The 23724-nt window shown below is 54.9% G+C and overlaps 1 protein-coding gene across 1 annotated transcript in view; it reads left to right on the plus strand.

Annotated features, from left to right (window-relative positions):
- Positions 1-328: 328 nt before the first annotated feature.
- LOC309685747 (sentrin-specific protease 2-like) overlaps positions 329-23724 on the plus strand; it is a gene marked incomplete at both ends in the record, with an annotated part of 118868 nt that continues 95472 nt past the window's right edge. The window contains one exon of the mRNA XM_082501473.1: positions 329-352. Within this exon, the coding sequence (XP_082357599.1) occupies positions 329-352 (24 nt within the window). The remainder of the gene's footprint in view (positions 353-23724) is intronic.

Below are 23724 nucleotides of genomic sequence, written 5' to 3' on the forward strand. Positions count from 1 at the left end.
TCCTCGAGAGAGCCTGAATTTTTTGGGGGGTCGCCATCCCGCCAAAGTGAACAGGAGACAAGGTTATGGAAGATGCACCCAGGTGGGATGCGCATGGATTTGCCCACACCGGGGAGTCCATTCACACCCTGGGTGCTGCTCTGCATGGCATCCAAAACACCCAATTTTAGCTCAATCAAGCCAATCTTCAATTTCAGCGCTCACACAGCCGGGGGGAGCTACTGAAACACCTTCAGTGCCTCTTGGGGGCACAGGGACCACCCAAGAGAAGAGCAGCAGGTCGCTCGGGTGGTGCTGGGCTCAGCCACCCCGCGCCTTTCCTCGGTGGATGAAAGTGGCCGGGGAATATCAGGTGAAGCCACGGCCAAACCGTACCTGACTGGCAAAGAAATGCCCAATGATTTTAACGATGACCTCCTCGTTCTCGTCTGGGGTTTGGTCTCGTGGCACAAGGACTTCCGCACTGGTTTTTTTGCAGTTCGTTCACCTGGAGCGAACCACAAGAGTGTTTTTCTTGTGGAAGAGCCAAAATCCTCCACTGTCGGTGTCACCACAGCACCAGGCACCCTGTGTGTCTCCCCCTTCCTTGGGACCAACAAGAACCACCACCAGGACGTGGGGGCTGAGGGTCAAGACATCGCTGAAACCACTGTGCACCCGGGATTTGTCCCCCTGGGGTGGGCAGGGGTGACAGCTGACACCCAACTCTGCGTCCCCGGGGCAAAGAGAGGGGGGGGCACCCATGCACACACCCCCACACACCTACTGTCTTGCCACCTTTGCCTACCACGCAGCTGGAGGCGAAGGAAGGCACCTTGATGTGGGCTTCAAGCTTCACTTCTTCTTTCGCGTTAAAGAAGTTTTCCTCTTTCAGCTTCCCAAATATTCACCCCTGGGCCTGGGGAGGAGACGGACAGGAAGGAAAACCATCAGGCAGCGCCCGCTGTGCCTCTCCATCCCCAAAGCTGACAATGACCCCATGTCCAGCAGCATCAAAACCACTGTACCCAGCAAAGAGCTCCCCCGGCACTGAGGGAGGCCAAGGCAGGCTGGCAGCACAGTGGTGACCACAGGGACGCTCTCATCTTGTCCCTTACTGTCCCACCCACCCAGCGCACCTTGAACTGAGCCTCGGGCAGCCCCATGATGATGATCATCCGCTCACTGGCCTCGGGACCTTCTGACGGGGTGATCTGGGAAGGGATGGGGGAGGAGCGTGAGCACGGCCCCCGCTTCGGCAAGACCTTCCCTCAGTGGGATGTCCCCCCCCCAGCGCAGGGCAACCCCCCCATGCAGGAGCATCCCCTCCCACCTGAGCTGGGCTGATAACTGGGGTGCTGCAGACCTGGCCTTCTACTAATGACAGCCTGGAGAGGTGGGCACATGCCAACCTCTTGAAGTTCAACCAGGCCAAGTGCAAGGTCCTGCACATGGGTCGGGGCAATCCCCAGCACAAATCCAGGCTGGGTGGAGAATGGATGGAGTGCAGCCCTGGGGAGAAGGACCTGGCGGTGCTGATTGATGAGAACCTCAACTGCTGCCTCCAGTTCAGGCGGTTCCAACAGCAGAAGGACACGGACTTGATGGAGATGGGCCAGAGGAGGCTGCGGAGATGCTGCAAGGGCTGGAGCCCCTCTGCTGGGAGGACAGGCTGAGAGAGTTGGGGGGGGTTCAGCCCAGAGAAGAGAAGGCTCCGGGGAGACCTTAGAGCCCCTTCCAGTCCCTAAAGGGCTACAGGAGAGCTGGGGAAGGACTTTTTACAAGGGCATGGAGTGATAAGACAAGGGGGAATGGCTTCAAAGTGGAAGAGGGGAGATACAGATGAGATATCAGGAGGAAGTTTTTCCACTGTGAAGGTGGTAAATCACTGCCACAGGTTGCCCAGAGAACCTGTGGCTGCTCCATCCCTGGAGGTGTTCAAGGCCAGGTTGGTCAGGGTTTGGAGCAACCTGGGCTGGTGGGAGGTGTCCCTGATCAGGGCAGCAGGGTGGGACTGGATGGTCTTCAAGGTCTCTGTCAACCGAAACCATTCTACGATAATTTGGGGAGCAGACTCCCATTCCCTGCCATTGGCAGTGGGGAGGGGAAACTGAGGCACGAAACACAGGACCAGCCCCGCAGCGCATTCCTCACCTTGATGGAGGCACCTGCAAACCGCACCAGCTGCTTGATGTGCTGCCCCTTCTTCCCGATTATGGCCCCCACCACCTGCGTCCTGATGAATAGGTTCACAAACTCTTGCTCCGGCAGCTGAAGAGGCACAGAAGAGCGAGAGGGTCAGGGGACCAGCCAGACAAGGGACAAGGGAGGTGGCTGTCCCCATGCTACCATCCCATGATGGTGGTGGTTGCTCACCCTCCCAAGGTGCCCAAGCGAAGATCTCCTGGAAAGGGGTGCCAGGCACTTACTGGGTGCTGATTGGGGAAGGCACCGGCCGGGGGGGGGGCTCCATACACACCCAAGAGGTACACCGAGGAGCTCTATGGTGGCAGAGAAAACGATGCTCAGTGACAGCCCCAGCGTGCCAGACCCTTCCCGGCCACTCCCAGCCCCAGGCGCAGCAGTGTGCCACCACCGTGAGCCCAGCAGGGACACGGGGACAACCCTTCAGGCCCTGAAACCCCCCCTCACAGAGCGTGGGTGCACCCGAGGGTGCATTGGGGTGAACTGCAGCCCCGACCCAGCGCGATGGGGCTGGGAGGCAGACAGGGGCTCCCAGTTACCCCCACACCCTCCCCACTGCCATGTTTTCGTCTGTGTCCTGCATTTGTAGGGGAAAACCAGGACACAACTCTCTCCTGCTCTGCGTTCCAGCAAGTGCAACCAGATGCTACCTGCAAACCACCATTGCTCAGGGGGAGGAGGAGCAGACCCGGCTCCCCTGCCCAGGCTGGACGCCGCTCTCGCTCCCAGCCCTCCATTTAAGAGCATCACATTGAAGAGCCCCCTTAGGAGCAAGGGCAGGGCGAGGCAGCGCCCCAAGAGCCAGCCCAACCCCCCCGCACACAGCTCAGCGCTCACCACACGCTCGCCGGCCCCCGCAGCAGCGGCTCGAGCGGGGCTGCCCGCGGCCGGCGGTCGGGCGCCGCTCCGTCACAGCCGCTCACCATGGTGGAACGCCGAACGCAGTCCGCGTCCTTCCAGTCGCGCCGCAGCCATGGCGCAGCCGGATGCGGCTACCGGAGCTCCGCGCCAGAGGGGCGCAAAGCGCCGTGCGAGCGCGGAGGAAAGGGCTCGGTAAGCCCGGGATTGGCATTCCCTCACCCACCGCGGGCAGAGGAGGCAGGAGGGGGCGCGCAAGAGCCCGCGCCGCCGGGCGGTGCCGCTCGCCTCAGGCCTGCGGGACGCCGAAAGGCTTCTCCGCTCTCGGGGGGGCCCTCCGCTCTCTGGGAGGCTTCTGGGGGGCCCCTCCGTCTCTGGAGGGCTTCTGGGGGGCCCCCTCCGGCCTCCGTGGGGGCCTCTCCCCGAAGGCCTCTTCCCCTCCTCCGGGCACCCCCCGCCTCCCGGTGCCCAGCTGCCAGCCGGGGCCCGGCTCGGGGCTTCCGGAGAAGGGCCAGTGCCTCCCCAAGACAGAGGAGGGCGAGGCGGGACGGCGCCGGCCCGGCCCCACCGCAGGGCAGGGGCAGAAGCGGGCCGGGCGGCCGCTAACGGCTCCCTCAGGCAGAGCACAGACGCGGCGCGCCTGCGCGCACCCACCGCCCCGCCCCTCTCTCCCCCCTCAGCCGCCCCTGTACCGATGGCTGCGGGGGGCCCTCGGCGCCCTCCTCGCCGCCCCCGGCCCCGCCGCCGCGCAAGAGGCCGCCCCCCAGGGCAGCGAGCCGCCCCGCCGCCTCAGGGCCGCCCCCGGGCATCGCCCCGGCGCCCACTCCCCCCCCATCTCCCCGGCCAGAAGCAATGCTATCAGCAGGGGTCGGGGGCATAACAGTTCAAGAGAAATTCCTTTGTGTAAGAAAGACCAAAGAGTTCTTCAAAGGATCCGGCTGTCCTGACATTTGGGGGGGCAAAGAGAGGAAAAAACCCACCTCGGACCAACCTGTGTGCTCCATTCCCAAAGGACAAAGTGATTGAAGTGGGTGTATGCCCGAGTTGCTTTCCCACCTTTTATGTCCTGTCCTCCTTAGACTTTTCTTTGCAACTCAGTGTAGGGATTTCCGAAACGAACTTAATTTGTTGGCGATAGGAAGAAAGGTAAAATGTTGGGAAGCATTAACGGAATGAGCCAAAGAGGCCTAATGTGCTGCAGCGGGATCATTAGCTCTCTGCGAGCGGTCGTTGGCTGGGAGAGGTTGGGGGGTGTTGAGGAGGGCTGCAGTTAGGTGTATGTGCCTGAGATGATGCCAGGGGCGCTTGGAGGGGGAGACCTTCGGGATAGGAAAAGTAACTTGGGAAGTTTGGGCCCTGTGAAGGGAAGTCAGCCTGCTGGGAGCTTCCCTAGGGCTGCAAAACACTGTTGTGTGTGTTCTTTCCTCAGCGTTTGCATAGTTGTGGATGATGATGATGACGAGACTCCGCCGAAAAAGCAAAAATCAGGTATCGCACGTTACACAAGTACTGAATATGCCCGATTTTTCTGAGGTTTCGTGTCCCTTGGAAAAGTCTGGCTTTTGTGCTCTGGCATTGTTCCTGAAACGGTGGCTTTTCAAGCTGTTGGCTTCTTGCCTTGTGGCTCTCTATGCCTATAGCCAATGGCTTGAGGGTGTCCGGTAGGGCTTAGCCCTATAGATGACGGACGTTCTCTGCGGTGACTGTGGCAGGGCCCAATACTTTTACTGCCAGCAGGAGATAGCCCAGGTCTCTGGCGCTGAGCCCGCGCCTGTCAGCAGAAAGAGTATCTTAAATCCAAGCTGTGTGCTCCCTCCTGTCTGTATTCGCAATGTACCTCTGTTGGTTTTCTAGCCTGTTCTTATACGGCCTGTCTTTGTTTTTTAGATTATTCCATCTCTGAGCAGAAAGAGAAAGTTGAAGTTTCTGCAGTGCTGCAGTTGCCGACCAAGGCAACCAAACGCCCGGCGGCTTCCGTCAGCGAAGATGCTGCCGGCACAGAGTCTGCGGAAGAGGTTAGCGAGGGCTTTGAAATGTTAGGGTCTGTGCAAGGTGCGAGAGCAAGCAGCTCTCCCTACTGCATCTTGAGGTTGAGCCTGCTCTGAGCCTGTACAGCAGTAGGTGGTTCTTTTGCATTTCTAGCAGGCAGCTCTAATGTGGGCTGGGTTTGCCTTACTCAAGCCTGCGTCCTCTGCTCCGGCACTGGCAGCTGCGGGAGGAGCAAACTGTTTGTTGTCTTCCAGATACTTGAGAATGGTTCAAGTTTATAGTTTTAGTGTGTTTGCAAACTGTTATTCTCTTTCTCAAGCTTGTGGTTAAGGAATCAATATACACTACCTGACAAGAAAAACTGCATACTTGCTCTGGATAAACCACTTTCTGCTCATTATCCACCAGTCCAGGAGAGCGTTCCTGTAGGACTTTGGCTCTGTAAAAATGAGCCACCTTGACTGCCTAGTTTGGTTCAAAGGTGTAGTGCAGTTTTTCTTATTGCCCCATGGGATTAGAGGGCTAAGAGACTGTCGGGCTCTAGTTCTTCGTTCCTGAGAGAGTCGTTAACTCTTATTTGTACAAAATATATTTCTCAAGGGCCGAACTATCACCCTTTGGAATGTTTAGAAGCCGACTGAGTGATAACTCAGTGACAAGACTGTATTCTTTTAATTGCTGCACATATGAGAGCCTGTATTCAAAATTTAAAGCGTACCTGTCAAAGGTCCTGCCAAGATTTGCCGCCTTCTGCAATCTGAACCAGCAAGTCATGGTCCCCAAGTCATAGTAGAGCTGACTAAGCCTCAGGAAGTGTGTTTGCTGGGATTCACATTCAGGTTACACTCACGTTGGTGCTTTTTTGTTGTTTTCTTTTAAGCCTGGGTCCACTTCTTTAGAGCCTTCCACTAAAAGACCACGATTTTCGTCACTCGAGGTAGCCGTGCTGCAAATTGGTAAGGCTGACATCAAGTTATACGACTTGTTTCATTTTCACCCTACCTTGTGTACTGTCCAAGTCTACCCCTAGGGTTCTGTAGGGATTATGGCAGGCACGGGACGAGGCAGCATCTGGGAATACTTGAGCGTGACCTCTGTTTCTTACCCGCATCCTTGCATTGCTTCTGGAGTGGAGCCGGGCGTCGATCTGGTCGTCTCGGTACCAGAGCTGCCTTGGATGCAGTCCTTCCGTTCTGATAGGTCCACTGTTAGCTTGCCAGAAGCAAATTGTTTTCAATGGTCCTTTTAGGTAGTAGATCCTGAGGAGCCTTTTGTATTTCAGGTTTCGGCTGGCAATACCTTGTGCGCGCAACTTGCTGCAGTTGCCGGTGTGAAAACCTGAAAATGTCCTAAAGTGACATAACACAAATCATATGACGATGTGAGAGAGAAAATGACAATTTATCTTTGGTGAAGCTCGTTACTGTAAACTCATAAACCTCTTCAGTTTCCTTTTATACTTACCGATGCCTTACGCTCTTCTCTCGTAGGTCAAATGCCGTGTGGGACCCATGCTCGCTTGACTAAGGAACCACTCTCTCGTCCTGACAAGACAATTCCCCGTCTGAGGTAAAAATCCTTCCGTTTTCTTTGACTTCTTCCCCGAAAGGTTTACTGCCTATGGTAAGGGAGGTCGTCAGCTGCTTCCCCCCCGAAGAACCAATATTAAACTTTTTCTTTAAATCCAGCTACTTAATTGACACAGGAGATTAGCTAGAGATTAAAGGTCTGCGGTAAGAGGAAGCGTTGAACTTGAGAGGAGGCTGAGGACACAATCAACAGCGTATCTTGAAGGCAGTTGTTGTGATTTTCACTTTTACTTCTCTCTACTTCCCCATTAGCCAGTTGAAGACAGCAGGTCTTCATCTGAAAGTCATAAACATCTCGTGTCTGTCTCCATCGTCATCGGTGTACGTGCTTGACAAAGCAGGTGGTGGTGGAGGTGCACATTGGAATGTTCTCTTGATACCGTTTCTTTTGCCGTTGATGTTTTGAGCACAAGCCGGAAGGGCAAACAGAGCATCAAAGCTGCTCCAGACAGCTTCTTACCACTGAGGCCACCAGTTAAGGAGTGCGCTGCGCCAGAATCCGCCACTGCAGATGAAAATCCATACCATGAAAATGATACAGAAGAGAGTTTCTCATGTAATTTTGGGTGCGCTGAGTTTAAGCGCACTGCATTTGAGAGCAGGTCAAGACTCTGCTGTCGGCGTCTCATCTGCCAGTCGTTGCTTATTGTGGTTTGGCTCATATTTTGGAGCAGATCTGGAGCCTGAGAAAGAGATTCCTTTCAGAGGAAGCTAAACCAGAGAAGTTCCTGGGGAAGGTGTCTAATGCACTCCAACCGCTACTGAGCATATAGTCCCTGAGGTCAGAGCAGGGCAGGTCTGAAGTAAAATGTCCCAGCAGTATGGATGTTGTGGACATTGCCATTCTCAGCGTCAGCATAATCTTTAACAAATAGATTGAGCAGAATTGGTCAGGGCTGGTTGAAATGAACGCTGTCTTGTCCCACAGAGTAAAGTGGCCTCCTCAGGTTAATGCAGATATTTGTCGGATGTGCAAAGAATATTTTGTTCTTCTTAAAGAAAAACCCCAAAAGCCAGCGTGAATTGGTACGCACTGATAACAAATGCCCCCCGTATAAAAATTGTGATTCTCCTCTGTTGTTTGTTTCCTGCCCCAAAGTGTTCAAGCCTCCTCCAAGGAACCAGTGGCGACTGTGAGTCACCGGGAAGAACCAAAATACGGAGGAGACGTCTATCCACGTGCAACACTCAGGACCGGTGAGTATCCCCATGATTCCAATCCGTTCCACTTTGTAGGTAGACGTCAAATCCGAATAGGGCATTTCTTACACACTCGCAGATGACGTTCCGAGTTCAAAGTGCTTGCCAGAATTCGAACTTCCTGACCATACCGTCATCCTTCAAAGTTTTTCCTTTTTTTTTATTTATCACTCAGAAATGGAGAGCTGTGTACATCTGATGGTGATTGAAAGTCGACTTCTTGTTTTCTTACTACTGCTTTTCTGTGCAGGTGTCGAATGTATAGATGTTTGCTGCCCGCAGCGGTCGCAGAGAGGTGATACGATCAGGTAGAGTCTCTTCTAATGATGCTTCTTGTTCCTTTTGGCTCTGCGCGTGTATCTCTTTCAGCCGCTGGTAGAGTCTCGAAGATGACCAACGGTCTTTGATCGTCTCAGTGCTGTGAAAGAGAAGTAGCTAGCTTGCGGCTCCGGAATTGCTTGCAAGCCAGTTGCATCTCCAACACAAGCGAGAGCCGTGCTGCGTGACAAAGAGGGTTGTGCTGGTGTGGTGTTTGCTGTGGGAAGAAAGCCAGTAAGGGTGCGAGTGGTGGCCGTCCCAAGTTGTCCTTGGATGTGCAGAATCCGTTTTTGTTTGTGAGTCGTTCTGCCGAGCCATCAATGAGCTGACATTTCACTTCTTTCACTTGGAAACCCGCATCCTAAGCAGAAGGATTAGAGAGCTTGTAAAGCCTGGTGGGACTTGAGGCAGTTTTGGGGACTTTGTAAGTCCCAAAGGATGCCTGGGGTTTGCCTAGGAGGGGGAAAAAGGCAGCGTGCAGTTGGGTTTGAGAGGCCAGCGGCCTCATTGGTATTGGCTGTCTGAGCTGGCCGGACTGTGAGTTGCGACGGCTTTGCGGTCTTTATGGAAACAGGTCTTGGTTTCCCGAAGCTCACTCTGTTTGGGTGCAAGTCTAGTTGCAGATGTTCCTGTTATACCTTGCAGTAGAACACCCAGCGTGCAGTGTTTATCAGCAGCAGATCACAAAGCACTCGACAGAGGAAGTGCTGGTTGCTTCCCTGTTTTCCAAATAATGCAACTGATAAAGAGAAGGAAAAGGAGTCTTGTACAAGTAGATGGGAAAAAAAAAACAAACTTCCAAAGCTCCCAGCTCTTCATTCTATCTCAGTCTTGCTGCTAAGAAAGACCGGTGCTGGAAGTTGAGGCGATATTGTCACATGTTGATGTGTGCAACCGGGGCTAGTCAGAATAGGCCTTGCAAAAGCCTTTCTTGTCCAGAGGGTGAATTCTTGAGAATTCCATGGGACAGGACGGATATAGAGCTCACTTCTCTCTCTCCCTCTCCTGGCAGGTACTGCACACCAGAAGAAAACTCTGCGGAAGAGGAAGGAGCAGTGAAAGAAACCATCGCAGGGGTAAGCTTGTGTTATTCCCAAGGAAAATAGAGCTCTTTGTGGTCAGAAACTTCAACAAATCTGTGCTTGATTGCTAGCTTAACGTCCGTTTGTCTAACAGAGGCAGCGTGGCACAGAAATCTTAGAAGATGCCTTATTCCGAGGACACCCTACACCTGTTCCGTCCAAAAAGTCAGCCAGCCTCGATGTGGAGGAAAAGAAAGTGCCAAGATTGGGAAAAACAGCGGAACGCTTTCCTCCGCTCACAGAGGTACCGTAGGCGACAGTCTGTGAGACAAAAGAGAAGGTTGTGGCAGAGCTGCAAGGAAGTCCTCTTCTTCTCAGTGGTTCTTAAGGCGCTTTGAAATCTGAAGAACTTGCATTGAACCTGTTAGCGAGTGGCTGTGGTTGTGGCTTCACAGTGTGAGGGTCAGCACTAAAGCTGCTTTGAAGGATTTTGTGTGCTCCCCGCGCTCCTTCAGTTGTGCTGCCCTAAGGGTTTGTGGGCCTTCTGTTAGCAGGACGGCTGCCTCAGTTTCCCCCTTTGCCGTTCCCTTTGAAGTCCCCCACCTTCACGTTCTTTCAGGCTCCTGACTTAGCTGCCTCGGTACGGAGGATGCCCACTGGGGTTGGCTTAAACCTGGGTATTGCGAGGGCCGCAGCAGCACCTGGGAAAGGGGGTTGCCAGAGTTGTGTTCCATTTTCAGCTGCTTGAGCGTGTTTGCTAAGTTTACGGGTTTTATCCCCACGTCCTTGGTGAAAAGAAACGGCAGCAAGCCTGGGCTGTGAAGTTCAAAGTTAGGATGCTGAAACCAACCAAGCAAGGCAAAAGCGCTATCGCTCACTGAGGCAGGAAACCGTCGGAGGCAGTTGCTCTGTCACCTGAGCTGAATTTACAGGCCGTGTTTCAGTGGAAAGCTGCCCCCAGGTCAGCGTGCTCCATGCTCTGTTTCACAAGTCCTTCCCCATTTAATTGTTCCTTTCAGGCCATGGAGAGAGAGGTCAGTGCCGCATTTGGCAAAGGTGAGCCAGATGAGATCATGAGCAGTGCCTTCAAACTAAAGGTCACTCGTGAAGACATCCGCACGCTCAGGAACCTTTGCTGGCTAAACGATGAGGTAAAACCAGCTGCAGCACAGGGACAGTCTCACTCAGCCTTTATTGAAAAATACCCCTCCGCCCTGTACAGAAGTCGCGTCAACGTTCTTTGACGACGTCCGCTGCAGAGCCTAGAAATCTCTGTACACTTCTTATTTGAGGTGTTGAAGGGTCGAGCGTTTCTGGAAGTTCCGTTACTTCTTGTATGACGCAGCTTCCAGGAGTTCGTCCGGGTTATTGGCGTGGGTGGCAGGTGTTTTGATCAAACTGCCGATGTAGCCCCGTGTGAAATCCTGGGAACAAAAGCCTCCAGCTGAGGCTGGAGTTCTCTGCGCTGCGTGCTTAAGGGTGGCCAGAACAGAGGTGGTGCTGTATTTTTCGTTGGGGACGCAGCGTCTTATTTTGACACCTCACGTTTCCTCTTTATGGTGCAGGTCGTTAATTTCTACATGAGTCTGGTGATGGAAAGAGGGAAGAAGGAAGGATATCCAGCAGTCCACGCGTTTAGTACTTTCTTTTATCCAAAACTAACATCTGGGGGCTACGAGTCGGTCAGAAGGTGGACCAAGAGTGTCGATGTCTTTAAGCAGGACATCCTCTTCGTGCCTGTGAACTCGCGAGCACACTGGACACTAGCCGTGAGTCCCACGGGCTTTTCCTTTAGAATTGGACGGGGAGCAAAAACTGGCAAGAGAAGTCATGTAGGTGTTGGGGGGTGTGCGGCACAAGGTTGTGCTTTGCCTAACGGTCACCTTTTAATAACAGGTCATAGATCTGAGGAAGAACACGATCACGTACTTGGACTCGCTTGGGCAGAAAGGGGACAAGATTTGTCAGACTTTGCTGTAAGTAACCGCTCCGTCACTGCTTTTCTGGTGTGAATGAGGAGAGGGGTTTTAGATTTAGTCCCTGTAAGGCGACTGCCAGTTTTCACGTGGCTTGTAGATAACCAAGCAGGAATCTTGGAGTTGCTTGCTGCGAGTTGTCTGGCATCGGCTGCTTATCTGCTGTCACAGCGTCCCCTGCACCCAGGGTCTGGGGTGCCTGGATTCTGCCACCTTCCCGTGAGAGGCACAGCCAAATACGCCATAGCCCCGTGGCACACGTGTGCCGACTTTGTTAGTCGGAGCCCAGGATGTGGGATCAAGGCACCCGGTGGAATTACGGCATTACAGTTCCTTGCTTGGTTTGTCTCTTTGTGCTCTGATAACATGTGATTTGGGGCTTTTTGACCTCTCCGAAGCAATGGAGTCGTTGGCCTCGTTCTTGACCATTAGCTCACAGCCTCTCCCCGTGTTTGTAAGTTTCAGATTGGGATTTTTCCTCAAAATCAGCCTTAAATCAGCTGCTGTGAGGATCCTCTGACATTTTACCGTCCTGCCGTCTGTCTTCCTGTGATCCTTCAGCCGCTTTATTTTGTTGTTGGCCTAAATTACAGAGATGAAAAGGGATTTTTTTTTTCCTTTTGTTTTAACCAGCCAATACCTGCAAAAAGAAAGCTGGGAAAAAAGACAGCTGGAGCTGGATGTTTCAGAGTGGACTCTTCACAGCATGGAGCCACGTGTACGTGAGCACCACTTGGGTTTGAAATGGGAACTGTAAGTGCTTCTTTGGGGCCCAGATCCTGGCACGTGACAAAGAAAGGGTTGAGCTGATGTTTCTCGAGGAGTTGATAGTAAAAAGCAGTCCCTAAAGACCGGATTTAAGAAAGGTCACTTAAGAAAGAGGCGGTGCGAACCTTGAGACACCTCGCAGGGGGGAGGGCTGCTGCGCCTTCTGGGCCTGCCAAAAATTTGGATCGTAGTGTCCGAGTCCGGGAGGCAGAGGGGAGGGATGGTGAGCAGTGAACTGGGTCTGTTCCTCGTGGGCGGGAGTGGGTATTGGGGATTAGGCAAGTAGGGTCAGGAGTGTGCGGTGAGCGCAGTGTCGGTGTGGGTAATGTGCGCTGCTTCCAAGTTGCTTTTCTTTTGAGACAGAGGGAAATCCTCCATCTTCTTTGCATTCCTTAGGAGATCCCTCAGCAGCTGAATGGAAGCGACTGCGGCGTCTTTATGTGTAAATACGCAGATTACATCGCCAGAGAGAAACCGTTCAACTTTAGCCAGGTGAGTGAAGGTCATAAACCCCTCCAAGCCCCTCTCGCCCAGGGACAGGAGCCGGGGAGGTTACGCAGCAGCTCTTCATTGTGTCCGGGGCAGGGGCTGAGGTTTCGTGCCCCGTTTCGGTGCGTAGTTGCTGGGGTCAGAACTTCCAAGTGGCCTGGGCAGGGCAGAGCTGTGGTTCTCCATCCCCGCCTTTGGGAGCTGCTGCCGGTGAGATTCCTCTTGGGCAAGGTACTGCCGCCAGCGGGTTTGGCATATCTGGGCTCGGTATCTTTTGGAGAAATGGCTTCTACCCTTTGACCAGTCAAGACACCGCTTCTTTTTCTTGATTTCGTTTTAGACGGGTCTTTTATTAGCGTGCTTGTAAGCTGTCGCGCGGTCAAGTCAATCTGGTTTTGTCGGGTTGTCGTGTCACCCTCTTAGGAACCGCGTGGGGTGTTGTACCCAAACGGTTGACAGTTCCTAAAGGGAACTTCCTATTAAGGACTCCGCTGGGCGTTTATGCCTGTTTGCCGCCTCTTTCTACCGTGACGTCATTATTTAATTTCTCTTTTCTTTCTCTTCTCTTTTCAGACTCACATGCCATACTTCCGGAAGAAGATGGTGTGGGAGATAATCCACCAACAGCTGCTGTGACACGTGGACTCTTAGAGCTCTTCTTTTGATTACGTTTCTTCGACCTTAGTTACTTTTCTTAGGCCTTTAGTTAGTTTTCTTAGACCTTTAGTTACATTTCTTAGACGAATTTTCCTCTTTAGGTTATGAAGTAGAAGTTAAGATGGTTTATTCCCCCCACCTCCCTTATTTTGGAGACAGTAACTCTGGGGTTTTGGTACACAAGTTTTCCTCTTTAGCTTATGAAGTAGAAGTTAAGATGGTTTGTTCCCCCCACCTCCCTTATTTTGGAGACAGTAACTCTGGGGTTTTGGTACACAAGTTTTCCTCTTTAGCTTATGAAGTAGAAGTTAAGATGGTTTGTTCCCCCCACCTCCCTTATTTTGGAGACAGTAACTCTGGGGTTTTGGTACACAAGTTTTCCTCTTCAAGTTATGAAGTAGTGGTTAAGACAGTTTATTTCACACACACACACCCCCCCCCTTATTTTGGAGACAGTAACTCTCTTTGAAATTAGCTAACGCACCTTAAGCAAGAGCCAGAAAGGTGGGTGTGACCTCGTTAAGGGCAGAGTGAAGAAGGAACATTGTCAACTTCCATGGCTGAGCCGCACGCTCGCGCCTCACAGCGCACGCGACCACGTTACAGACAAATGGGAAACATCCGTGGTGGTGGTTACAGTCGTGTTTGCCCAACTTACCTTCCCAACGACAACGTGCTGAACTACCGTCTCCTCAAAGAGAGTTTTCCTCTGTTTCTGGAATATCTACCATCTACTTGATTCCTAAAACTGGATTTGTCACGACCACGGAAAGAAAGCGTTTACCATCTCTTGATTTCTCACCAAAGCCCCTGTCCTTTGGGCTGGTTTGGGGTTGTTTGTTTTTTGCTGCCTCCAGGGAGTTATCTAATGTGAAAAGAGAAGTATTTATTTCTTTATATAATATAAATATTTATTTTAATAAAAAGAGCCTTAATGGAAGGAAACTCTCCCTGTGTCCTGGTTTGAGGTAAAAGAGAACCAATTTTGTTCAGTAACTTGGCTTCTTAGCTGGGCCTCTTCTACCAACTGAAATTAACTGCCTATTGTGCCGTCAGCGTTCACTCTCTCAGAGCGATAAGAGCAATGTTTACAGCTGATGCCCAGGCATGGGATGCAGAGAGGCTCTTGCTTATACTCATTGCTATAACCCCCACGGCCAACCAGCTTTGTTATTTGCCCCGTTGGAGGGTCGGAAGCGGAAAAGCATAGTGGGGTCCCACCTGCGGGGAGGAGCGACAGGACAGGTGACCCAAAACTGACCAACAGGGTATTCCATCCCATCTGCCTCATGCTCAGTAGAAAAGAGACCAAAGGGATCAAAGGGTTCTTCTACCTGGGGAATGTTTACTTCGCCCTTTGATAATTATGCTGATGTGACCCCATCAGAGCTGGGGCATGGCAACCTTCTGGGCTCTGAGGATAAGGACTGGTACCTTGTTAAGATCGTGATTTTGTTGTTGATGCTCCTGAATGTGGTGCAGGGGTGGTTTCTTGTGAAACATCTGTGCAGGGGGAGCTGGAGGGGACCGTGCGCTGCCGCCACTCAGACCCGCGCAGCCGCTCGGCGATCTGCAGCGGCGCGAACCGCGGCTCCGCCCGGCCCGGCCGCAGCTGCCCCCCCCGGAGCAACGGCACCACCGGCAGCCGCCCCCCCCACCGCCACGGCACAGGCGCCTCCGCCGCCGCCTGCACCGGCACCGGCACCCGCACCACCGGCAGCCGCCCCCCCCCCCCGCAACAACACCGGCCCCTCCGCCGCCCGTCCCGGCACAAGCCGCGCCCCCCCCGCAGCGGCACAAGCCACGCCGCCGCCTCTCCCGGCACAACCTACTGCAGCCACTACAACCAGTACCAAAACTACTCCAACTCCATCAAAATCGGTACAAGCCGCCCCGGTAACCAGGAGCAGGAAGAGGAGGTCAACTCCTTCCCCTGCCCCTTACCACAAAGACCACCTCAAGTCACATAGCTTGGGGGAGAGTTCTGAACAAGATCCAGGGGAGGGTCCTTCAAGACCACAGAAGGGAAAGAGACCTCTGAAAACAGACAAAGGCCAGAGTCCTTCTAGAGCAGATGCTGGAGAGGCCCCTTCTGGGGCAGCCTCACCACAGGAGGACTCAGATGTAGAGGGAGTTGTTCAATCCTTCTCCGTGAAAGATCTGAGAAGTATCAGGAAGGACTTTTAGTCGTCATGAAGGCGAAACACTTGTCTCCTGGTTGCTCCGATGCTGGGATAGCGGGGCAGATACCGTAGATTGAGATGGCAGAGAAGCTAGGCAATTGGGAAACCTGGCCAAGGATGGAGGGATTGATAAAGAAATTGGGAGAAAGACAAGCACTCTCGGTCTCTGGAGGCGACTGGTGTCAGCCATAAAGCGCAGGTATCCCTTCAAGGACGATATCGAATGCCGTCCAAGTAAATGGACCAACACGGGAAAAGGTATGAAGTACCTGAGAGAACTGCCTGTGCGAGAGGTGATTTATAGTGATGGGCAAGCGACAGTAGACCCTGAGGAAATGCCATGCAAACGGTCTATGCTGAAAAAGTTTGTACAAAGTGCACCATCAATATATTCCCACCCATTGTCAATGGTCTGGGGAGGATCTGATACTGACACACCAACTGTAAATGAAGGGGTTAAGAAGGTACGACAGTATGAAGACAGTCTCTCTGGTCCCTTCTCTGTGGCAGCCATAGAAAAGCTGACTGTGACCACCGAGAAAATGACTGAGAAACTGACTGAGAAAATAGAGCAAATGACCCAGAGATTAGTTGAGCAAACCGATAAACTGTTTGATAAACTAACCAAGGTGGAGGAAAAACTCCATTCTTTCCCTGTACAGACTCATGTTGCAGCTGCTAAGAGGAAACGCCCTCCTACTCAAGAGAAAAACCACCCTCCGACTCAAGACAAATCAAAGCTGATGCGAGATATCCTGTGGGTTTGCCTCTGTGAATATGCAGAAGACATGAAGAAGTGGGATGGAGAACCTACCTCAGCCCTACAGGCACGGGTGCTTGAGTTGCAAAATGAAGCCGATAGAAGAAAGGATTCTTACAGGAGGAAGGCTGCTCCGACCTACGGTAGGCGATCCTACGGACCAGGTAGGAACCAATCTGATAATCGTAGGTACTACGGTCAACAGTAGAGGTGCCCTGCCTCCAGCCAGGAGGAGGAGAGGGACAACCGACTTTATTGGACTGTGTGGATTCGATGGCCTGGCACATGAGAGCCACAAAAGTATAAAGCCCTGGTGGACACTGGTGCAGAGTGGTGTTGGGTTGTTTTTTGCTGTCTCCAGGGAGTTATCTAATGTGAAAAGAGAAGTATTTATTTCTTTATATAATTTAAATATTTCTTTTCATAAAAAGAGCCTTAAGGGAACGAACCTCTACCTGGTAATGAGAGAGGGTGATTTATTCTTTTTTTTTTATTTAACTGAAAAAAAGTTGGATGTAGCGATGTGGATTTTCGCTCCCTCACAATCCCCCAGGAAGAGGATTGGAGCCAGGAGGAGCATCGGAGCACAGAAGCGGCGAAGCGATGGTCACACAGTGCTGCAGGGGCAATCGAGGTGTCGTTCAGTGGTGAGATGAGCAAGCAGCATCCCGAAAATCCGCCCCTGGAGAGGGGTCAGTGGTGTACGGACGCTCTCTGTGTTCTGTAAACCCCCTGTGGGGAGCCCCTGCTGCCCCCTTGGCAGCGCCCGGGTGGCTGTGACTGCTGAAAGCTGGTTTGGTGCGTTGAGGTGTTAGGTGGGGTGGCAGCAGCCCCTGCCCGCCCCGGGAGGGGGGACACCACCTCTCCGGTGGCACTGGATGGGTGGGAGGGAGGGAGGGAGCACAGCTCTGGAAGCCATGGAGAAAGGCGTGGGGGTGTCCCTCATCGTGGCAGCCCCCAGCAGCCCTACCCCGCCACACGGCCACCCCAAGGACACCCAAGCCCCATCTTGGTCCTCTCCCTCTTGGGTGATGCCCTTCCACCCGCCCTGGAGGTGCGCTCCTCTCCTGCAGGGGGGGACGCCCAGCACTCACCTGGCTAGAGAAGCACCGGGGGGGTGCTTAGGGGGCATCTGAGCTTCCCAGTTACACGGGCATAATTAGGGCGCCCTTAAGAACCATTAATAACCACTTTGGCTCTGCTAACCAACTGCGGCGAGGCCCCCACCCCGCTTTAGCGCAGGCTTTGTGATGCCAACACCTCCCTGAGCCACTGGGTAAAGCGACGCCTGGCAAAAAAACACCATCACCCAAAGAAAACCCCACACCACATCCCCCACTCCCCGCCCACCCCTTCTCCCCCCATCACAGCCATGGGACAAACTCCCACCACCACCACACCCCAATCTCAGCTCGGCCGTGACACCCCCAAGACACTGGAAAGAAAGCAACCGAGGGCAAGCTCAGGCTCCTGTGAGCTGCAGAGATTTCTCTTTGGTTTTTGATGTTGTCGTTGGGTGGGTTTTGCTTGGTTGTTTTTCACACAACACTTTGCAGTAGAGGACAAAAACGTGGTGTCGCAGCCCCCGGGGTCGGCGCCGGCACTGCCACCTCCCCCCCCCAGCTCCTGTCCCTCCTCTTGCCCCGCAGCTGTTCCCACTTTCCTTGCTTGGTTTGGTTGGTTTTTTTTCCTTTCTACCTTTCTTTTTTAATATGTTTTCGCTTCCCCCTTTTTTCTCTTTTACCCCTTTTTTCTTTTGACCTTTTTTGCTTTTTCCCCCTTTTTCCCCCCCTTTTTTTCTTTTTCTCATTTTATTTTCCCACTTTATTTTTCCTCCTTTCCCTTTTCTCTTTTTAAACATTTCTCAAGCTTTCTCCTGAAGGAACGGCCCCTGGCTCTCCGCTAGCAGAAGGAGCCTACGGAAGAGCTCTGGCACTGACATGGGCAGGAACACCCACAAGTGAGAACTGGATAGACAAAAGGCTCCTCAATGATGACACTGGGGCAGCCCGACCTTAGAAGCAGCAGAGGAGCAGAGCCACCCAGAGCCACCCAGAGAACAGGAAGGGCTATTCAGGGCCTTATTGTCTGCGCGAAGTAACCATCTGCTGAGAACCGGTCTGGCGGCTCAGAGCTCAGCCCCAGCAGCACTCTTGAGCCAAAGGGGAAAAGTACACCGGCAGGAAGACTGGGAGCCTTCCTCCACAACAACCCACAGATCATGACCAGAGTGGTGCCTATTCCCAGCCTACACTAATGAATACGTACGCCTTTGCATCAGAAAGGAACGCTTGCTTTACCAGCCCCTGGGCGAGTTGGGAGCCATCCCCCTTGCACCCAGCGCTGCAATAAACATGCTGCTTTGTAACTCGCCCCGAGTTGGGGAGTTTCTTTCCGCACGTCAGCACCCCTGGGATTGCTTTCCTTCTCCCGCCTCGCACTCGCTCCACATGGTTTTTTCCAACTCAGTCTTTTTTATTAAAAAAATTAATAAAAAAATGCTCCAACTCTCAGTTTTACAAGGCACACAAAATCTCTAAAAGGGAAACACAAGCGTGAGGTGCTGAGGTACCAAAACCTGCCCCTGTTAGTCCAACTAAAGGGACAGCGTCGGGAGGCGACGGAGGAGGAAGGGGGAGGCTGTGGGATGGAGAGAGCCCTCCCCGTACCCCTCAGCTGCGCATCCTCGCAGCGCCGCGGGAATGGGGGGCTGTGTGTCTGGGCGGGTCTTTGGTTTGCTCCCCTGACCTGCTGGGGGTGGTGGACGAGGGGGGATGTCCGGCGGCGGGGTTACATTCCTCAGGCAGTGCTGGGCGGCACGACAGGAGCATCACTTGCTGTGCTGCGAGGCCGGGGCTCCCGGAGCGTGTTTCTGCTCCTGCTGCTTCACCTGCTGGACCATTTCCCTCATCTTGCGCTGTGCAGTCTTGGGGAGGAGAAGGGAAAAGCAAGAGTTGGGGGTCAGGGCACTGTTTCTCCCACCACCACCCACCCCTGAGCCCCCACCGAGCATCTCGCCGCTCCCAACTTTTCACCCCGGACAAGCCCTAATTAATTTCAGGTTTCTGGGTTTTTTTAACTTGTGCTTCCTCCATCGCTCCTTGAGAGAGGCTCAATTTTTGGGGGGGGGGGCCGCCATCCCGCTCGAGTGCACAGGAGACAAGGTTATGGAAGATGAACCCAGGTGGGATGCGGGTGGCTTTGCCTGCACCGAGGAGTCCATTCACAATGTCCTCACGTCCAGCAGCATCAAAATCATGGTACCCAGCAAAGAGCTCCCCTGGCGCTGAGGGAGGCCAAGCCAGGCTGGCAGCACAGTGCTGACCACAGGGACGCTCTCAACTTGGCCCTTACTGTCCCCCACACCCACAGCCCCCACCCAGCGCACCTTGAACTGAGCCTCGGGCGGCCCTGTGATGATGACCATGCGCTCGCTGCCCTTGGGACCTTCTGCCGGTGCAATCTGGGGAAGTATGGGGGAGAAGGAGCGTGAGTGCAGCCACCGCTTCAGCAAGACCTTCCCTCGGTGGCATGTCCCCCCACAACGCAGGGCAATCCCCCCATGCAGGAGCATCCCCTCCCACCCGAGCCGGGCTCATAACCAGGGTGCTGCAGGCCTGGCCTTCTACTAAACACAGGCGGGAGAGGTGGGCCCATGCCAACGGGTACAGGAGAGCTGGGGAGAGACTTTTTACAAGGGCATGGGGTGACAGGACGAGGCGGAGTGCCTTCAAAGTGGAAGAGGGGAGATTTAGAGGAGATAACAGGAAGAAATTTTTCACTGTGACGGTGGTGAATCACTGGCCCAGCTTGCCCAGAGAAGCTGTGGCTGCCCTAGCCCTGGAGGTGTTCAAGGCCAGGTTGGATGGGGCTTGGAGCAACCTGGGCTGGGGGGAGGTGTCCCTGAACAGGGCAGGGGGGTGGGACTCCATGATCTTCAAGGTCCCTTCCAACCTCAACCGTTCTGTGATAAGTCGGGGAGCAAAACTGCTCCCCGCACACTCCCATTCCCTGACCTCGGCAGTGCAGAGGGGAAACTGAGGCACGAAGCGCAGGACCAGCCCCGCAGCGCCTTCCTCACCTTGATGGAGGCACCCGCAAACCGCACCAGCTGCTTGATGTGCTGCCCCTTCTTCCCGATGATGGCCCCCACCGCCTGCGTCCCGATGAACACGTTCACAACCTCTTGCTCCGGAAGCTGCAGGGGCATGGAAGAGTGAGAGGGTCAGGGCACCAGCTGGACAGGGGGCAAAGGAGGTGGCTGTCCCCATCCCACCATCCCATGGTAGTGGTTGCCCACTCTCCCAAGGTGCCCCAGCAAAGATCTCCTGGAGAGGGGGGACAGGCACCTAAAGGGTGCTGATGTGGGAAGGCGCTGGCTGGGGGAGCTCCGCCGAGAGCTGGCTGAGAGCTACGCCGAGGAGCTCTATGGTGGGAGAGAAAATGAGGGTCAGTGATGGCCCCAGCATGCCAGACCCTTCCCGGCCACCCCCAGACCCACGCACAGCAGCAAGATACCACCATAAGCCCGGCAGGGACACGGGGACAACCCTTCAGGCCCTCAAACCCCCCCTCACAGAGCGTGGGTGCATCTGAGCTGCATCCAGCGCCATGGGGCTGGGAGGCAGACGGGGGCTCCCAGTTACCCCCACTCCCCCCACGCTGCCACCTTGCCGCCCGTGTCCCGCATCTGCAGGGGAAAACCACGACACAACTCTCTCCTGCTCTGCATTCCAGCAAGTGCAACCGGATGCTACCTGCAAACCACCACTGCTCAGCTGGAGGACGAGCAGACCCGGCTCCCCTGCCCAGCCTGGACGCCGCTCTCGCTCCCAGCCCTGGAAAAAAAGCCTCTCCAGGACGGGGCTGCAGCAACAGCCGCACATTTCCACCCCACAGGAAACAGCTCGTTAACGAGGGGCGAGCACCGCATTTCAAAGCCCCCTTAGGAGCAAGGCAGCGCCCCAAGAGCCAGCCCAACCCCCCAGCACACAGCTCAGCACTCACCACACGCTCGCCGGCCCCCGCAGCAGCGGCTCGAGCGGGGCTGCCCGCGGCCGGCGGTCGGGCGCCGCTCCGTCACAGCCGCTCACCATGGTGGAACGCCGAACGCAGTCCGCGTCCTTCCAGTCGCGCCGCAGCCATGGCGCAGCCGGATGCGGCTACCGGAGCTCCGCGCCAGAGGGGCGCAAAGCGCCGTGCGAGCGCGCAGGAAAGGGCTCGGTAAGCCCGGGATTGGCATTCCCTCACCCACCGAGGGCAGAGGAGGCAGGAGGGGGCGCGCGAGAGCCCGCGCCGCCGGCCGCTGTCGCTCGCCTCAGGCCTGCGGGACGCCGAAAGGCTTCTCCGCTCTCCGAGGGGCCCCTCCGCTCTCTGGGAGGCTTCTGGGGGGCCCCTCCGTCTCTGGAGGGCTTCTGGGGGGCCCCTCCGGCCTCCGTGGGGGCCTCTCCCCGAAGGCCTCTTCCCCTCCTCCGGGCACTCCCCGGCCTCCCGGCGCCCAGCTGCCAGCCGGGGCCCGGCTCGGGGCTTCCGGAGAAGGGCAAGCGCCTCCCCCAGACAGAGCAGGGCCGGGCGGGACGGCGCCGGCCCGGCCCCACCGCAGGGCAGGGGCAGAAGCGGGCCGGGCGGCCGCTAACGGCTCCCTCAGGCAGAGCACAGACGGCGGCGCGCCTGCGCGCGCGCACCCACCGCCCCGCCCCTCTCTCCCCCCTCAGCCGCCCCTCCACTAATGGCTGTGGGGGGCCCTCGTCGCCCTCCTCGCCGCCCCCGGCCCCGCCGCCGCGCAAGAGGCCGCCCCCCAGGGCAGCGAGCCGCCCCGCCGCCTCAGGGCCGCCCCCGGGCATCGCCCCGGCGCCCACTCCCCCCTCCGCCTGGGGCCTGCGGGACCCCCGGGGCTCCTTGGCGGGAGCCCGCCCGGCGCCTCGGCCGGGAGCGGCGTCAGTCGCTCTGTGGGCTCGGGTGCAGGGCGGGGTCTTGCTCTGGGGCTCCCCTGGCTCTGGCTGCCCTCCCCTGGGCTGGGCTCGGCCCCTCTGCCCGCCCAGAGCCCCCCCTCCGGGGCGGTGGGGCTCGTGGTGGGCCCCGGCAGCCCCGTGCCCCCCCCGCCCTCTCCCAGCCCGGCAGCCCCGTCCTTCCGGCCCTGTGCGGCGGCTGTGGCTCCTGCCGCTGTGGGCTCGCCCCGGGCCGCAGTCAGAGTCGTTCCCCTGTGATGCCGAGATGACTGTGGCTTCCAGATGTTCCCCCCAAATCCGTGGGCAAAGCCACCCCCTCGTTGGCTTTCCGTCTGCACAGCGGGGGCTTGAAAAGGGAAAAAGAGGGGGTGGAGACTTGGAGTGGTGAAGGAGCGGGGAGCAGCTTAGTACAACTTCCCAGGAGAGAATTCCTCTTTTCTCGCCCTCAAACTGATCCTAAACCTCCAAGTGGCTGGTAAAGTAAAAAAGGACAAAACAAGGCTCTCCCAGGTGCCGGGTGCTCTGGTAAAGCTGGAGAAAGCGGCATTTCTGTTCACAGGCAGTTGCCATAAGTGCCGTCAGGTATTGAAACTGCGCTTCTCTCAGGACGTAGCCTTGAGCCTGGAGAGCAGCTCAGAAGGAGTTAGCTCCTGCGAACAATTGAGCAGGAGGATACAAAGATTTTGCCTTCTCTACTTTTGCCTTCTGAAGTATCAAATATGCTGAGTAAGAATGCATTTTCATGGGGAGATATTTACCTCTAATGCCTACCCCCCGATATTTTCTGCCTGACTTTAATAGCATAGGAATAGCCAATACTCTTGACATTGTATGAAAGGTGCCGTTAGGGGCTTCTTTGTGCTCCTGATACAGAGAGAAGATAGTCCAGAAGCAATGCTATCATCAGGGTTCGGGGGCATAACATTTTAAAAGAAATTCCTTTGTGTAAGAAAGACCAAAGAATTCTTCAAAGAATCCTTGCCGTCTGTCATGACATTTGGGGGGGCAAATAGAGGCAAAAACCCACCTAGGACCATCCTTTCTGCTCCATTCCCAAAGGAAAAAGTGATTGAAGTGGGTGTATGCATGAGTTGCTTTCCCACCTTTTATTTCCTGTCCTCCTTAGACCTTTCTTTGCAACTCAGTGTAGTGATTTACGAAATGAGATGGCGTAGTAATCTCTGGTGTGCTGCTTTCCCTGATGAAAGAGGAAAACATTACATATAAACTCAATTTTTTGGCGATAGGAACAAATGTAAAATGTTAGGAAGCATTAACAGAATGAGAAAAAGAGGCCTAATGTGCTGCAGCGGGATAATTAGCTCTCTGAGAGCGGTTGTTGGCTGGGAGAGGTTGGGGGGTGTTGAGGAGGGCTGCAGTTAGGTGTATGTGCCTGAGATGATCCCAGGGGCACTTGGAGGGGGAGACCTTCGGGATAGGAAAAGTAACTTGGGAAGTTTGGGCCCTGTGAAGGGAAGTCAGCCTGCTGGGAGCTTCCCTAGGGTTGCAAAACACTGTTGTGTGTGTTCTTTCCTCAGCGTTTGGATACCTGTGGACGATGGTGACGAGAGTCCGGCGAAAAAGAAAATATCAGGTATTGCACATTACAGAAGTATTGAATATGGCTGATTTTTCTGAGGTTTCGTGTCCCTTGGAAAAGTCTGGCTTTTGTGCGCTGGCATTGTTCCTGAAGCTGTGGCTTTTCAAGCTGTTCTTTCCTTGTGGCTATCTATCCCTATAGCCAATGGCTTGAGGGTGTACGGTAGGGCTTAGCCCTATGTGT

This window comes from Vanellus vanellus (assembly GCF_965231255.1).
Source record: "Vanellus vanellus genome assembly, contig: HAP1_SCAFFOLD_52, whole genome shotgun sequence".
In the NCBI taxonomy this organism is placed as follows: domain Eukaryota; kingdom Metazoa; phylum Chordata; class Aves; order Charadriiformes; family Charadriidae; genus Vanellus; species Vanellus vanellus.